This window comes from Oryctolagus cuniculus, chromosome 8 (assembly GCF_964237555.1).
Source record: "Oryctolagus cuniculus chromosome 8, mOryCun1.1, whole genome shotgun sequence".
NCBI lineage: Eukaryota > Metazoa > Chordata > Mammalia > Lagomorpha > Leporidae > Oryctolagus > Oryctolagus cuniculus.
In genome coordinates, this window is record NC_091439.1 from 51755632 (window position 1) to 51773494 (window position 17863).

The window sequence follows — 17863 nt, forward strand, 5'->3', positions numbered from 1 at the left end:
CAGCCATAGTGGCCACTTGGGGGATGAAGCAATGGAAAAAGAAAACCTTTCTCTCTGCCTCTCTCACTATCTAACTCTGCCTGTCAAAAAAAAAAAAAAAAAAAAAAAAAAAAAAGAAATACATGGTAACCTAAATGTAGTTATGTAGCAAGTATGTAGTATGTAGATGCAGCATAGTGATGAGCATTTATTTGATTTCATAGGAATTATTTCCCACTTAGTGAAATGATAATTTGAGACTCAGAAGGGTTCATGTTGCTGTCCCAATGTCCAATGTTCATTCAACAATTTTTTGAATATTAACTGGATACCTATTATGTGACAATCCTGGGTCTTATTCCTTCCAACAGCACTCTTTTCACTACATAACTGTGGAGATTACATTCTACTTTATAAATTCTGATTTACAAATAATTCTTTGTTAATTGGTTCATTTTAATAGGGGCTGGGCTTTCTCCTCACTGAGTTTTAGTTCAACTATATTTATAACGGTACAGCCCATGAACCTTTCCTTTTAAACCCCTTCATTTTACTCTGTTGCTAATATTCTAAGTTTCTAGTCTGTGGGACTTTCCTTTCTGCATATTACTACATTGTTGGCTGTGGATGCAGGTGGTTAATAAGATTCTAATTCATTCTTTACAGACACTAAAGATAGAGTGGCTAAAAATGACCATATGATCACCACTAGTTTTGTGTTCAAACTCACAATTCCAAAGGAACTTGAATAACAAATCTCTTGAGAACTTTTGGTGGTTTTTTGGATAGTAAACTACATTCTCAACTCCTTGATACACTGTGTCTTTCTCTCCCTATTTCCTTCTTCTGCCTCCCGTGAGCAGTACTGCTATCTTCTGTATTCCTCACAGTAAACAGTGCTCCATTAGATCTCTAATACACTTCTTCGTCAAGGTCGAGAACACCCATCACCCACCCCAGGAAAGACTGCACCCCCACCAAGGTGTAGGGATTTGTTTCAGAATGTTCCCACTGTCTACCTCACTCTGCATGAAGAACCTTTTCCTTTTAACGATGACAGCTTTTGTGTGCATGTGTGTGTGCCCTTATGCTCCAGGGTGTGTCCTTGTAAGTCTTTGCCTATCTGCATTGTGAACTCTTCTATCCTACCCTGAAGCTCTTTCATTTCTGAGGGGAAAAGCTGCAAAGAAACTGATATAGGACTAAAAACAATCAGCTGCATCGAGGTGTATGCTTCATACGTACACACATTGCCACTAAGCTCCCGATTACATCCCCGTCAAACTAACCAGCACTTCTTAATAAGGACATCAAACTTCTACATATCGGTTTCCTGTATTTCTAAGAAATAAAACCCTCAATTTGAAGTAGTCTCTCCTTCAAAAACAAAATTTTCATTTTTTCTGTTACTTAATGAAGGAGGAAAATGGTCTTGAAAATACTAGAGATCATAGAGTTTGGATTACTTCTTTATTATCATCAATACACACACAGACAGAGAGAGAGAGAGAGAGAGAAACAAAAAAAGAGAGAGAAAAGGAGGAGTAGAAGAAGAGGTAGAAGAGGAGGAAGAATAACAGGAGGAGGATGAAAACCAGGAGGAAGAGGAAGAGAAGGTGAAAAATCTAGGAGGGAGGGATGGCAAAGAACTGGGAAACGTATAAATTAAGGAGATTGTTGATGTTTTTTAGAATAAGTGATCAGCAAAAGAAACAAAATGTTGAAATGTATGTGAGCAAAATCTCAACAACTGCAAAAAGGGATGGATGATTTTTAATGGTATCTCCCCACCCTGCCAAAAAAAAAAAAAAAAAAAAACTCAATCAAGGAGAGAAATGATTGAGAAGGAAAGGCACCTTCACTCATCTCTCAGATCTGCATTTGCTTTTAATGCATACATGAAAAGTTTTACTGGGTACATCATTCGATTAAGGTCTTTCCTCTGTTGACCTCCGACAGCAGAATTCAAGGTGAGACTCCAGAATCAACAAGATCCTGGCTAGACTTTTCCCTGCCCCTTTCTCTAGACAATCCTTACAACCTCACCATCACTATCTACTTGGAACCATCTGCACTAAACCTGTTATATGCTTTGTCTGTTTATGCCAAGTCATCAGGTTAAACCTCAGCCCTCCAAACATTACCCTTCTATGCCTCTAAATGTCTCTGTAGCCTTTTTCCTGACTTTATCTCTTATCACTTCCCATTTCCTGAAACTCACGCACATACCCTTAGACCACATGAGTTCTGTCATTAGCAATATCTCGCCTTGCAAGTATCTTCTGAGAACATTCTTCTTAACTTTCTTCCTCTAATCATAACCTGAAGATGCTGCTTAAGTGAAGTCTGATCAAGTGATGAGTATTATCACTGCCTCCGCATATTCCTATTAACTACCAAACTTAGTGGAGCTGCATTTATGCTCCTTGTCCATCACTGCGCTCTGAAACTAATTTTCTACCCTCTTCATAAACTTCCCAAATGTCATGTCTATATCCTCTAGATACCATTTCTTATCCCCTAAAGATTTTAGTTTCTAGTTCACTGCTCTGTTCTCCAACATGAATGCAAGTAAATTTTCCAAAACTCCAGATTTTAGTATCCTGAATTTCTCTTTGGCAACAGTTTGTCCTTTTATCATCTCATCTATTTATGTCCTTAGTTACACTGTAGACTTCGTCATTTTCAGTACTTAGAACATGATCTCAACTGCAAGCATTCAATTTTCTGGCCACCACATTTCACCCAACCAATTTACTCATCCATCTCTATCAGTTCTTCAGTACTTGATACCTACAGTCTATTGATATATACATCTTTTTATAATGCCCACTTTTTTTTCTTCACTCAGCATAAATTCTATCCTTAGCCTTTATAATAATTTTATGTAGCTGTGTGCACCTTAACTTCATTTGTGTTTCTCTAGATTTGCCATATGTGTTTATTTAAGCCATATTTCTGGTTATGTTTGTGTATAAACCTCCATGTGATTTCATACTTGATTGTGGCTGCAGAACACACAGACTTCCTGCCTGGACTTACTTTAAATTTTTGATTGTGATCTTCAAGTGGGTCCTTAATGCTTCCTAGTAATCCTACCCTTTACAGTTATTCTCTCTCTCCCACTCCCCTAGATTATGTTTTCATGCCTTTTCTCTTCTCAATTTCCATCTCTCCTTTCCCTTCTCACTCCTAATGACCTGGATTATTTCATATATTTCATTCCAGTTACCAGCACTATTTCTTGCTCCTTTATTCACGCAACCTTTCTTTTCCTGAAATATCTTACTTCTAGCAAAGGGTAGCTTCTCCACTTGTGGACCAGGCCCCATGTCGCTTCCCCTCTTCGTGGAGGAGCGACACTAGACCATGCGTTGTTCTTTCGTCTACTCTGCCCTCCCCGGGTTTGCTGCTGGTTCTTCCCGGGTTGGCTACCGACCCTTCCACCTCTGTGGAAGGGCGGTTCCCCCTGCCACTTTCCCCACTTTCGCGGGGGAGCGGCACACCGCCGGCCAGCTCTCTTGGGGGCTGCACAGGTGTTCCTTCAGATAGATGTTCCCCGTGCATGTTGTCTCTCTCCTCCTTTATAGTCCTCTTCCACCAATCCCAACTCTGCTACCCACACTCCGAGTACACTGCTCTCCTCCAATCAGGAGCAGGTCCTGCTGCTTATTGGTTGAACTGGAGGCAGCTGGGTAGAAGCTGGTTCCTCCTCTCCCAGCGCCATATTGTGGGAGAGCAGATGCATAGAATAAGTCTTAATTCGAGTAACAGTCTAGTCTGAGTTGCTCCCAGTTGCTCCCCACAGCCCCATCCCTCATTCTCACATACTCAAGGATCCCATAAAGTAATTCTCCATTCTCCTTTCTCTCTCTCTGCCTATCAACATTGATTTCTTCCTTCTCTGCTGATTTTTTCCATCAGCGAAACAAAAATGCTATCATTTCTGTGGGTCATTATGCTAAAGTGAAGCCTAGAGCTTCTTTGGGGCATTACATTAAGTGAAACAAGCCAGGCACAGAAAGATAGATACCACATGCTCTCATTCATATGTGGAGGCTAGGGAAGGTGATTTCATAAAAGTGGCTAGTAGAATAGTGGTTACTACAGGCTAGGAATGATAGGGTAAGGGGAGAAATGCAGGTTGGATAACAGGGACCAGATATAGTTAGACAGGAGGAATCAGTACTATTTTTTTGTTTTGTTTTGTTTTTGGACAGGCAGAGTTAGACAGTGAGAGAGAGAGAGAGAGAAAGGTCTTCCTTTTCTGTTGGTTCACCCCTCAAATGGCCACTATGGCTGGCACGCTGCAGCCAGGGCGCTGCACCGATACAAAGCCAGGAGCCAGGTACTTCCTCCTGGTCTCCCATGTGGGTGCAGGGCCCAAGCACTTGGGCCATCCTCCACTGCCTTCCCGGGCCACAGCAGAGAGCTGGACTGGAAGAGGAGCAACCAGGACAGAATCTGGCGCCCCAACCGGGACTAGAACCTGGGGTGCCAGTGCTGCAGGCGGAGGATTAGCCAAGTGAGTCACGGCGCCGGCCTAGTACATTGTTTTATAGCACAACAGAGTGACTACAGTTTATAATAATTTGCTATGTTGTTTATAAAGAACTAGAAGAGAGGAGCTGGAAACTTCCCAACACAAAAAAAATTATAAATATTTAAGGAGAAGTAAATGCTAATTATTCTGTTATACATATATTGAATTATCCTACTGTAAACTGTAAGTATATAAATTTCTGTGTGTCAATGAAAAAGAATGCCTCTCTTGATCCTACTTTCTCTTGAAGATATCTCCTCTTTACAAAAAGAATCCTCAAAGGAGTATTTTGTCTGCCCCTTGTCCACTTACTGAGCTCCAGTCTGGCTTTGACCCCTCCCCTCCACTCCACTAAAATTGCTTTTTATTAAGTCACCAGCTACCACATTACTGAGGCCATTGTTCAGTTCCTGAATTTGTTTGAACAACAGCACTTTCCAGAGTTGTTCATTTGATGCACCTGAAAATACTTGTTCTCTCTTGGCTTCCAACCACCACATTCTTCCGGTTTTCCCCCAACACCTCTGAATATTCTTAACTATTCTCCTTACTGGCTCCTCCTCATTTTCTGGACCTCTACAAGTTGGAGTATGCTAAGGTTCAGCCCTGGAACCTCCTCTATTTTGCATAGACATTCAGTATTTAGTCATCTTGTCCAGTTTCATGATTTTGAACACTGATTATATGCTGAGTGCACTAAAATTTATATCTCTAGCTAAAATCTCTTCCATGGACCTTAGGTCAATCTATCCAACTCTGTACTCAATATCTTGGACACCACAAAGACAAATCGTATTAAACAAGACTGACCTCCTTTTTATTCCTTCAACCCTATTCATCATAGTCCTCTCCATTTCTTATCAAGAAATTTCAACCCTCATTTTTTTCTATTGTGATCCCAACCTTCATCCCTAGCTCCTCTATTTTGCTTTCCTTCCACACTTAATCTATCAACAAATTCAGCTCTATTTATTTTTTTAAGATTTATTTATTTATTTGAGAGGCAGAGTTACAGGCAGAGAGAGGGAGAAGGAGAGAGAGAGAGAGGTCTTCCATCCACTGGTTCTCTCCCCAGATGGGCACAATGGCCAGAGCTGGGCCAATCCAGAGCCAAGAGCCAGGCGCAGCTTCTGGATCTCCCATGTGGGTGCAAAGACGCAAGCACTTGGGCCATCTCCCACTGCTTTCCTAGGCTCATTACCAGGAATCTAGATCAAAAGTGGAGCATCCAGGACTGGAACTGGCACCCATATGTGATGCTGGCACCATAGGTGGAGGCTTAACCTACTATGCCACAACATCAGCCTCCAATCTTTAAAAATATATGCAGAAACCAATCATTTCTCACCATCTCCTGACAGCTGTCCTTGTGTAAAACACATCATCTCTCACCTAAATAAAAGCATTCCCTCCTTCTGCCTTCGCTCACTTGCAGTCAGTGTCACTATTAAAACACAAGTCACCTTATGACACTTCTCTGCTAAAAGCTTTGTAATCACTTCTCTTCTCATTCAGAATTAGAACCAAAGTGCTTAAAATAGCCCACAAGGTCTTATACAACCTGATACTGCCTTCTGCTCTCCGCCGACCCCCTCCTACTCTTCCTGTCCCTCATTCTACTCCAGGCAGGCTGGCCTCCCTGTTAGTCCCTGAGCATTTCAGTTATGTTTTGCAAGAGGGGGGCTCTCACCTTTTTTTTTTTTTTAACTTTTTAAGAATTTATTATTTATTTGAGAGGCAGAGTTATAGACAGACAGAGGGAGATACAGAGAGAAAAGTCATCTATCTGGTGGTGCACTCCCCTAATTGCCACAGCGGCCAGAGCTGGACTGGTCCGAAGCCAGGAGCCAGGAACTTCTTCGAAGTCTCCCAAACCAGCACAGGAGCCCAAGTACTTGGGCCATCTTCCAAACTGCTTTCCCAGGCCATTAGTAGGGAGTTGAATTGGAAAAGGAGCCACCAGGACATGAACTGGTACGCACATGGGATGCCAGTGCTACAGGGAGAGGCTTAGCCTACTACATGAGAGCACTAGCCCCTCTCACTATCAAGTCTTCTAAAACAGGCACCTTCCACACAGCACACATGGACTTGATGCTCACCTCCTTCAAGTCTTCGTTCAGCCATCCTCCCTAAAACAACACTGTGTTCCCCTTCTACTCCCTCTGCTTTTACACTGCTATATGCCTCCACCTTTTCTCAGGTATGTTTCCTTGGTTATTGTCTCTCCTCTTAGGTTTTCAACTGTTAACCATGAGAACAAGGTTTTTTACTCTCCCTGTCCTGTTCCACCACAGTACCTAAGCTAGTGCCTGCCACATGGCAAGCACAGAATGCATGTTTGAGTACACAGATGAATGAATAGGAAACCCATGTTCAGATGGGCAGTAAAGAATACTTGAGATGAGTTAGGGAAAGTTGAGTAGCTTTCTGTGAGCCAAGTATTAAAATCCACTCTTTCAGTCATAGGAAGACAGTATTTGAGAGAATTCCCAGAACATAAAGTGCTTTGCTCCAAATTAAACTTCCACAGCAGGATATTTTAGAAAATGGTCACAGAAAGAAAAATAGTCACTGACATTATTTGCATGCTTTTCAATAAACACAAACATGGCAAGCATTCTGTCAGGAGACAGTGGAAACAGATGAACTCTCAACGTTGATGATGACTATGCAATACCACAGAGTGATGTCTTACAAGAACCTCAGCTGCTTCTGGAGGTGCCATATAAATTAGGAATGTGGGGCATTCGTTGGTTCTTTCAATGTATAATGCTCAAATTTGCAATAAAGACAAATTGTTGCAGTACTTCTAAGGATATGTAAATACTGATCCCAACATTTAAAGACAAAAAGTTTTTTTATGAAGCTACACCTGACACTTTTAAAATGAGGAGTCACATTTCAAATATCTTCATAATCTGTATATCTACAAATAAGCATGAAACTCTTTACAACTTTTGACAAATAGTTGATGAAAAGTTCACTGAAATTATTTTACACTGAATGATAGCAACAATGAAACTGAAATTTTTTTAAGTTCAAATATTAGACACATGGTGTTCAAGCCTAAATTAGCACTATGTAGTGTAAAGCAAGGGCCAACATTAAGGCAATGAAAGAAACCAGAGGATGATAGAGAATCTAAAAACAAAAGGTCACACAGAACCAGAACCAGACAGCAGCACCACGCCTTCCTTAAATTGAGAGGTCAGTACTAACCATACAGGCACATAGCCATATTATTCATGCATATATTTGTACCTAATTTATTTGGTTACAAAACTATCTATAATTCATTCCAAGTTCCAGTAATTCCACAAATTCAATTCTATTTTATTCATGTGTGTTGCCTTTATAAAGACCCAGGCTAACAGAACTGCTTTTGGCATTTTAAAAGACAGGGCCAAACCAGATGGACTCTAATGGCATTTATAAAAAAGGTTTTTATTTCCAGTAAGGGATTTTAGTTTATTGCAACCCAGATAAACAGTAACTGTTACCAAATTGCTACTAACCATGATCTTTCCTATTTGATGACACAGGCTATTGTAGTACTATTTATATTCTATCCTGCCTGTGAGAATCAGTACTACCATTACAAAGCTTAGATTGGGAATCAAAAGATTAAATTATGTAAGATAGATTATCATTTTCACTAATATTTATTGAAGGCTTGCTCTGCAAGTATTCTGCAAACACCTCATTTAATCATCACAATGACCTATGACATCAGTGTTGTCATGATCACTATTGTTGAGACAACGCAGGCCTAGGGAAGTTGATTGCCCAGGGTCATTTAGCTAGTAAGTGGAGAAAATGAGAATTTAGATTCTAGCACCCACATTTTTAATGTGGCTCCCAAAAGTGTATTATGGTCTGAGTCATATTATGTGAGCATATGCTAAAGTCATTGCTGGGTGCACCTTCTTGCTGCCAAAGGCCTAGAATTTTAGGAACACGAATATTGTGTTTAAAATGATACTTTGACTTTGTTTTCTGCCTTTGAGAAAGGAAACATAGAACTTAACTGATACCTGTGTGCCTTTACACCTGAGTGTTACAGGGACAAGACTAAAAATCAGGACAGTATAAGAACTGTTAATTAATGATTGGTCATTTCTAGGATTATGCCCCAAACATGTTAAGTGGTACTCCTTCATTTTTGGATTCCTGCAGTTTGAGCAATAAATTTCATACATGGAGAAAGTATTGAATCTTCTGAGGCTTTTGGTATAAATTTTTATAAAAATAGTATACTCTATTTTTAATGCCTAAATTTTTACCTTGTGTGAAACAGTATTAGATCATACACAATTACTAAATAGATAAGAGTATAAGTATTTATGAGTTTCAGAAATGAAGTGAATATGAATATCTATTCTCTTTTCTGAATGTTTGATATTTTGACAAACAAATTTTAAAGACAAAAGTTAGGTATATTTTAATCATTAGGAAAAGAAATGAAAACTTACAATTGCCTATAAGAGAGCATTGTCTTGTACCAAATTTATTAATTTTCCCACATTGTTAAATGATGAGAAGCCAAGTGATAGTTTTTGGATTAAATTTCAAAGTTCTCATGGTAGTTATGACACCAATTTTATAAAGGAAAAAAATCTGATTCCAATTTCAGTTTAAGGAATCTTAGTACACCAACACATGTGATATTTTTGGAAAGCTGTTGCAGCCCAGATTGTCTTTCATTGAGAAATACAACAGGGTACAGAAAGTCCTGGTTTCTATATTACATGTCATAATGCTCTCTTGAAGCTTGGACCTGAAAGCAAAATAGAGGATATAGTCTATTCTTTCAAATGACATAGCTTTGTTTATTATGTATTTAGAAATACCAATATTTAGGCTAAACATTTGGCTGTTTTACATTCCTGGATGCTTAGAAATTATTTTGTTCTATATTTTATTTGAGGCTTGGTAGTGGTCTATTTAAAAGTTCCTTCAGTTTCCTATTCATTTAATCTAAAGATGAGTAAACTTCTCTTTATCTTAGCAGTCATAGGTTAAAAATAATGTTCAGACTTAAAGATGAAAAACATTGTCACTATTTACTTTGAAGGGCAGCTGCAAATATCTATTCAAGAAGATGTCAGGTAACAGATGAATTGGATATGGGAGACAGCCTTGTGTGATCCTGGGAACATCACTGAACTGCTGGTGGGTTCAGTTTCTGCATCTGTAAACTTGGCTAATCCCTACCTTGTAATATCTTGTCTCAGCTGAATGATGAATCAACAAAAAGTCTGATAATAGTAGCTAGTTAGTTAACATTAGTCACTAACTTTTAATTCATGCATATTCTTGAAGTACTCAACACCAAACAACAATATTTACTTTATATCAGGTAAATTCAAGTGACTGAAGACAATCAATTCCATATATTATATGGAGATAAATTTTAATTTTTCTGATTCTTGGTGCATTGTATATAGTAATTGCAGTTAGAACATAAGAACTTTAGAAATTCCTTCTTATTTTAAAATTTAATTTACATTACAACCCAGGGATATAAGCATTGACTGTGTTGTCAGGATCCTGTTTTAGAGGTTAGAAAATGCTACTTTTGTGATCCCTGTTAAATATAAGAGTGGGAATAAGAGAGGGAGATGTACAATTTGGGACATGCTCAATCAAACTTGCCCCAAATGGTAGAGATAGAAACATGCCAGGGGATTCCAATTCAATCCCATCAAGGTGGCATGTACCAATGCCATCTCACTAGTCAAAGTGATCAATTTCAGTTCACAATTGATCACACTGATAGGTCTAAGAGTCAAAGGGATCACACAAAAAAGACTAGTGTCTGCAAATACTAACTGATAGAATAAAAAAGGAGAGAACGATCCAACATGTGAAGCAGGATACATAGCAGACTCATAGAATGGCAGATGTCCTAAACAGCACTCTGGCCTCAGAATCAGCCCTTAAGGCATTTGGATCTGGCTGAAAATTCCATGAGAGTATTTCAGGCATGGAAAGCCAAGACACTGGCAAAAAAAAAAAAAAAAAGAAAGAAAAGAAATGACCTAAATGAAAGATCTGTGAGAGTGAGATCCCAGTGGAAAGAATGGGGCCATCAAAGAAGGAGGTACCTTTCTCTGAAGGGAGGAGAGAACTTCCACTTTAACTATGACCTTGTCTAAATATGATTGGAGTTGGTGAACTCAAAAGGCCTCCATAGCCTTGGCAATTCATGACAAGAGCCTAGGGTGACTACTGACGCCATAAACAAGAGTGTCAATTTGTTAAGTCAACAACAGGAGTCACTGTGCACTTACTCCTCATGTAGGATCTCTGTCCTTAATATGCTGTACATCATGATTTAATGCTATAAGTAGTACTCAAACAGTATTTTTCACTTTGTGTTTCTGTGTGGGTGCAAACTGTTGAAATCTTTACTTAATATATGCTAAATTGATCTTCTGTATATAAAGCGAATTGAAAATGAATCTTGATGTGAATGGAAGGGGAGAGGGAGCGGGAGAGGGAGGGTCACAGGTAGGAGGGAAGTTATGGGGGGGAAGCCATTGTAATCCATAAGCTGTATTTTGGAAATTTATATTCATTAAATAAAAGTTAAAAAAAAAAAAAAAAGAAAATGCTACTTTTGAATTGAAATGACTTCCCAAAACTGGAGCTGGAAGTTAAACCTGTGGGCTTTAAAGTTTGCATGGGCTTCATGACATCAAGTTGCCTTCTCACAAAAACAAGTGGTCTTCCTTTTAATAGGGACATGTTAGGAGATAGCTGGCATGTGAAGCTGGCAAAAAAACATCTTGAGCTAACCCAAGAAGTCAGGGTATTCTATAAATCTGATAAGAATTGTTTACTGTAGACAGATTATTCTTGTCAAAAAAAAAACCCAAGATCTTTTATATAATTAATGTCATTATATTAAAGGGTGAAGTGTACTTAGTTTGAATTGAGACTAGCTTCATTTTTCTCAGGTTGTATTTATTGGCGTTGTTTATAAATTTACCTGAATGAATGAATAGCTTTGCTGCCTATTTTAAAGCACATTGCAAATTTAGAAAGTTGATAATTGACATCACAATTTGAGGAACTGTAGTTAAAGAAACTTAATATACTTTTACTATATATTTTTTACAGAATAAACATATATCCTTTTGGGCATTTTTATATTCTTTCTCTTGTAAGGTAACCAATATACTTAAAGTTAAAACTATTTGTGCTGTGGCATAGCAGGCTAAACTTCTGCCTGCAGCACCTTCATCCTATATGGGCACCAGTTCATGTTCTGGCTGCTCCTCTTCTGATCCAGCTCTCTGCTATGGCCCGGGAAAGCAGTGGAGGATGTCCCAAGTGCTTGGGTCCCTGCACCCATGTGGGAGACCTAGTAGAAGCTCCTGGCTCCTGGCTTCAGATCAGCCCAGCTCTGGCTGTTGTGGCCATTTGGGGAGTGAACTAGCAGATGGAAGACCTTTCTCTCTGTCTCTCCCTCTCTCTATCTGTTGCCCTACCTCTCAAATAAATAAATAACATCTTAAAAAATAAATTATAAAAATTATTTGGTCAAGTTAACACTAAATGCATATTAAATAAAAAGATTTTAACCAGCATCATGGTGTAACAGGTAAAGCCACTGGCTGCAATGCCAGTATCCCATATGAGCACTGGTTTGAGTCCCAGTTACTCCACTTCTCATGTTCCCAGCCAATGGCCTGGGAAAAACAGTTGAAGATGGCCCAAGTGTTTGGGCCCCTACACCCACATGTGAGACCTGGATGAAGCTCCTGTCTTCAGCCTGGCTGAGTACTGGCCATTGCAGCCATCAGGAAAGAATCAGAGAATGGAAGAAATCTCTCTCTCTCTCTCTCTCTCTCTCTCTCTGTAACTCTTTCAAATAAATAAATAAATAAATGTTTAAAATTTATAATGGAAATAAGATGGATAAGGCATGCAGAAGTAGCACATCAAGAACTCTAGATTACAATAAATCAATTTGGCCCTAAACCAAACATCAGAATCAAGAGCAGTGTTAAGCCTGGGGTTTTTGTCTTACTTCCAAGCCAAAAAACCTGAATTAGTTCTTTTTTATGAGAAGGTAAAAGACACAAGTCTCGTAGGTCAGAGACAAAGGACTTTATAATTCACAGCAAAAGCAGTGGCCAAGTACCAACATGATGCTCAAGACAATTCCCTATGTCCTGCTTCCACCAAATTCCACAGCACTGACACAAAGAACCAAGGATGGATGCCTGTGCCTGTGGGTTGTATTTAAAGAGTACACTGACCTTGGAAAATTCACACAAGCCTATTGTCTAAGGGAAGGTGTCCCCTAATCCCTCAGGGTTGCTTACTGTAAGCACTATCTGGAGAAATGACTCAGATAAAGTGCAGTCTCACTTTCATTCTTATTATACCCAAAAGAACCCTCAGGGATATGCAAGGCCACAGAAGAATACCTTTCCTAAAAGCAAGTATCTCTCAACACTTTTAAGGACAAGAGAATACTCCCATAATGGATGGGAAATGCTGCCATCAGTCATCACACTTTCTGTGCTAGTGAGTCTCAAGATGAACAAGGGAAATGCAGTATTCTCTCCAAAGGCCTCCAAGTCATGTTGATACGAGAACATCACGGATCTGGACACTGGTCGCTGCAGGAAGTCTGGGAAGGCGAGAAGTGCCATAATCATATTTTTATTTGAGAAAGATCCCTTAAGGCATAATGCAGGCAATTGACTGGAATGAACAAGACAGAAGACAAAACCTAATTAAGGAGACTCTTAAAACAACCCTGAAAAGTGATCACGTGACAATCTTAGTTAATGTGAGCTTGGATATAGAAGACAGGCTCAGAGAAGAGTGCTGGGCTGGAAGCGGGAGTGGGGGACTGGGAAAGGTTGGGTTGGAATTGGCATACTGATGAGGAAAACAGCAGCTAAGAAGGTAGGAAGAGGGTATGCTTGGCCTTTGAAAAGCTGTGTTTGAGAAATGTACTGATTTTAGTGACCTTTATATAAAACACAACTGGACTCAACTCATATATACCAAAATGAATACATAGCATTCTATAAATGATTTTGAATGCAATAATAAAATTTACATCATATTAAATTAAAATGTGCTAGCATTATTCACTTCTTAGTCAGGTCTTTGTCAAACACACATACCACCATCATCACCACCACCGATATTTAGCATACAGCAGTGAATACTGGAGTTCTTGAGACACTTTAAATCATGGCAAAGAAAATTCCTAGTCAAAAATAACACAAAAATAGCAACATTCCTGAGACCAAATAATATCCATTCGTATGTATACATTCCATGAAATTCTTGTTAAGTGGATGTGGTAATGAATAATCCAAACACTTCATTTAAGCAAACAGTTTCAAACTATTCTCATTATAAACCACATTTAGAAAGTGATTAAGAGAGAAAAGAGGGATAATTTTAATTTTGCTCCCTGATTTCTTTATCTCACATTATAACCACCAGTTACTCATAAGTAAAAGGCACGAAGCAGAGAAGGAAAGAAGCCAGCGTCTAGACAATAACTGGCAATAAATGAGAAGTGTAGCATCATTCTTGGTCAGCATCTCAGCTGAGGGGTGCACAAATCACTTCAAAGACAAGGTAGATAGTCATTTCTTGTGTCGGACCTATCCACTCTGCCAGTAATATTAGATCTAGATACAAATATCTGATGCTTTAAAAGCTGGTAAGGAGGCTAAATGGGATTATTTTGGTAAATTCAATTTTTAAAAAAACCTTAGGCTCCAAGAATATATCTAGATAATCCCTGTTTCTTTCATGTACAAACAGAGCCAGGTGTCATGCTCTTACCTGATTGCAGGTGTTGATGTCTATGCCTCCCTTCAGATATTCCACTACTTTGTCCAGGTTGCCTGCTCTGGCAGCACGTAGGAAGCTTGCATTGCTGTCAGACTGTGAGAAAAAGAAAAGAGCTTTAGCAAATTATTGATTAGATAAAGTAAAAACCTACCAAACACAAAAAAACAAGAATGTTTACACTGAAAGTCAGAATAGCTTTAGTTGGAAAACTTTCAACACTGAGATTAGAACATTGAATGCAATAATAAAATCTATTGAATGTAATAATAAAATAAATTTTATTATTGAATGCAATAATAAAATAAATTCACAATCTTCTAAAGAGGGGTTGACGGATAGTAAGTCAAAGGGGAACAAGCTCTGCTACATTAAAGAGCACAAAAGAACCACTCAAATGACAATGATTGCTTCTGCTTTATTTCTAGGGCTCAACCACATTCAAAGATGAATTTATGCTACCTCCAAATAGCACTGTTACACATTCATTTCAGTATCAGGATCCTAGTGACTTTATCCAGAGCCTAGTGTCAAATCAAGAAAGTATCACAAATAGGAAAATCAAAGCTGCTGGCATTCTGCTTTACTTTTGTTACCATTGGTTTTCAAATGAGTCTGAAGGAGAGCACAGGGCATGGGCAGCTTTGGCAGTCATCAGTCCTCACACTTAGGGAGTAACAGAAAACTCCCAGGATACTCTGAGGAAAGAGGATAGCACTAGTTCACAGGTGTGGACTGGGCTGATGCAAATTTTGTGATCTCAGTGATTTTGGAAAAACATGATCAAATTTAAACCAGCTGCCATAATACTAGACTAAAATCTCTTGGTAAAGATGCCCACTCTGGAAAGATGCTGCCTTTTAAGTTTCTCATCTCCCCATGCTGCTCTCAAAATCTGATCATGGGGGGATCAGCTGAGTTCTCCCCATGAACAATCCTGAGGAGGATTGCCCCAGAGATAACACTAGAGTCACACCTCTCCCACCCCAACTTGGTTAAACCTTAGCAAAATAATGACAACCCACTTTTGTTAGATCCCAAGACACTTGGTGATTTTACTTGTGATATAACATCTGGTTAGAGAGAAAATAGTAGCTTAAAGAAAGATATCAAATGCCCATCGGGAAGTGAGATCCAGGTTTGATGACTTTAACTGAAACATGCACCTCACTGGGCTACATACACTGCTCCCCTCCCTGGAGGGATGCACTTGGCAGGGCTCCTTGCACACTCTGTGGTAGCTATTTATTACGACTTGTGGTGATGTAGAAATAGAAATGGAAGCATTTTCTCTGGGAGTTTCAAAATGGAATTACTTGCATACTGCTAAAATGATTTACACATGGGAAAACTGAAAACCCTAGGACAAAATTACCTCATTGGCTTATATGTCTACAAATACCACAATGGCTTATATGCCTGTAAGTCAGATAGATAATTCACTACGACTTGAAAGGTGTGACTGAAATCTGTACATCCAGAGTTCATGCTCTGATCCTTTAGAAATGCATCATGGTACGACTAATATTATTGCACTGCGCTTTCCACTCCCCATCTCACAATGACGCCTCACTCTTCGTGCTTCCTAAAAGCTGTGCCCGTGGCATAGGGCCCTAAATATATCTGCAATGCTGCAGTAACTGAATTGTGACTCATTTTAAAATGCCGATTCTATGAAATTATTTTGCTGTTTGCAGAAAATCCTAAATTCCAAGAGGATTTTCCAACGTTAAGTTTCTTGCCACAGTACTTCAACGTAAAACATAATATTATGCATTGTGTAATGTCAATATCACATAGGAATCACTATTTTTTTTACCATAAAACAGCAAAAATACAAGGTTATAGTCAAAATATAAAAATATTACTCCTGTACTTACAAGGTTTTTCCCCAAATAAATCTGTATGCTTTATATATTATCCTAAAAGTTGTTCCTGCAAAGTACTTGAAATTTTTAAATGAAGCAAATAATTATAGGAAACATTTATTCAGAATTTACTGTATGCTAGGAACAGAGCAAAGGGAATCATCTGCATTGTATCATCAATACTCACAAATAATACTATGATTCATTTAATGGGAAAGAGATCTAGAAAGTTTGCAAAGGCACACATTTATTCAGTGGAAGATCAAAGATTTAATTCATGTTTATCAGACTCAGAGCTATGTCTTCTCTGTAATGCTACTCCTAAAGTGTCAAAGCAGACAGCACTACAGATTCCTATGAGCTTTAGGATTATTGCATTTGTGATCACCACAACTGTGCCTTTCATCTTCTTATTTGGTACTTGCTACATAGGATGTCTCAACTGATGGGGGAATTCTTGGCTGTTCTCCATACCCTCACATCTACCATCCAGCTACAATGTACTAGAAACCTGAAGAGCCAATTTGAGATACATAGAAAGCTAGTCATTTGGGAATTATGAAAGAGGTAGTAAAGTACCTGTTGCATAGAAATCAATGGACTCTTTCTACATGTGTGATATGATGACACTCAGCAAAAGACCAGGTAGCCCTATCATCCTTGTAATAAAATGAATGTCATAAAGAGGTAGAGCCTGAGAAAAAGCTGAAACCCAAAGGGATGAGGAGACAGCTAGAGACACCATTGCAGAAGCCTGGAGGGGAAGACAGTGATCTGAAAGGCTGCAGGCATAACCCAGGAAGACAAAAATAAACCCTCTTCAAATTTTCTCTGAGAATTGGGCGTGATACTGAGGATTGCTATTGCTATTACATAATAACAAGAAGTTTTCATAACTGGTTCTCTCTTCCAAATCAGACCTTTAAAAAGTGGACATAAGTCAAAGAGTTACAGTTAATTCCTGGAATTTTAGCAAACAGCATTCCAAGTGTTCTGGAGGGTCTGAACCCAGTGGAAATACAATATCTGAGTCTTCCCACCAGAGACCTCTTCAGTAGTTGAGTCATAGTAGATTGTGATAAAATTAGATTCTTCTAAAACTCCTTTAAGGGATTTAGTTTTCCCAAAGTGAGAAAGTGTATTAAATAGAAGTGTTATTAGAAAATGGCTCAACAATGTGGGTTTCAAGGACAGAATTTAGATGAGGTTTCAGAATTTTCATACAGACTTTGACCTTAATGAGGGTCAATATATATTCTGGCGTTAAAATATGTATGAAGGGACTTTAAAAATTCATGGAAAATGGAACTAGATAATGTTTACTTTGATTTAAAAAGCTTTCAAAAATCCATGCCCATGGAGAATGTTCTTTAAAAAGCTCATGTAAAATGTGTATAATGAAAAAAATTATGCATGTATTTTTAAAATATTTGCATCAAAATAAACTTGTCTTTAATTTAACTTTTCCACAAACTTTGAGAACTCCTCCTGCTTTCTTCTCCTCCTTCCACTTAGACACATGCACATCCTACTCACAATGAGGTCAATCTGTGATTAAAGCTCTTGACACAAGAGCTTTGGCTAAATAGTAGTTAGTCTGGTTATCTTTAATCAATAAAGACATGAGAGCGGATTC

General features: G+C 38.6%; 1 protein-coding gene across 50 annotated transcripts in view; it reads right to left on the reverse strand.

Annotated features, from left to right (window-relative positions):
- ANK2 (ankyrin 2) overlaps positions 1 to 17863 on the reverse strand; it is a 677994-nt gene that overhangs the window by 190968 nt on the left and 469163 nt on the right. For all 50 annotated transcript variants that reach the window (XM_070047718.1, XM_070047717.1, XM_070047713.1 and 47 more), the window contains one exon: positions 14354 to 14455. In XM_070047718.1, coding sequence (XP_069903819.1) covers positions 14354 to 14455 — 102 coding nt within the window. The remainder of the gene's footprint in view (positions 1 to 14353; positions 14456 to 17863) is intronic.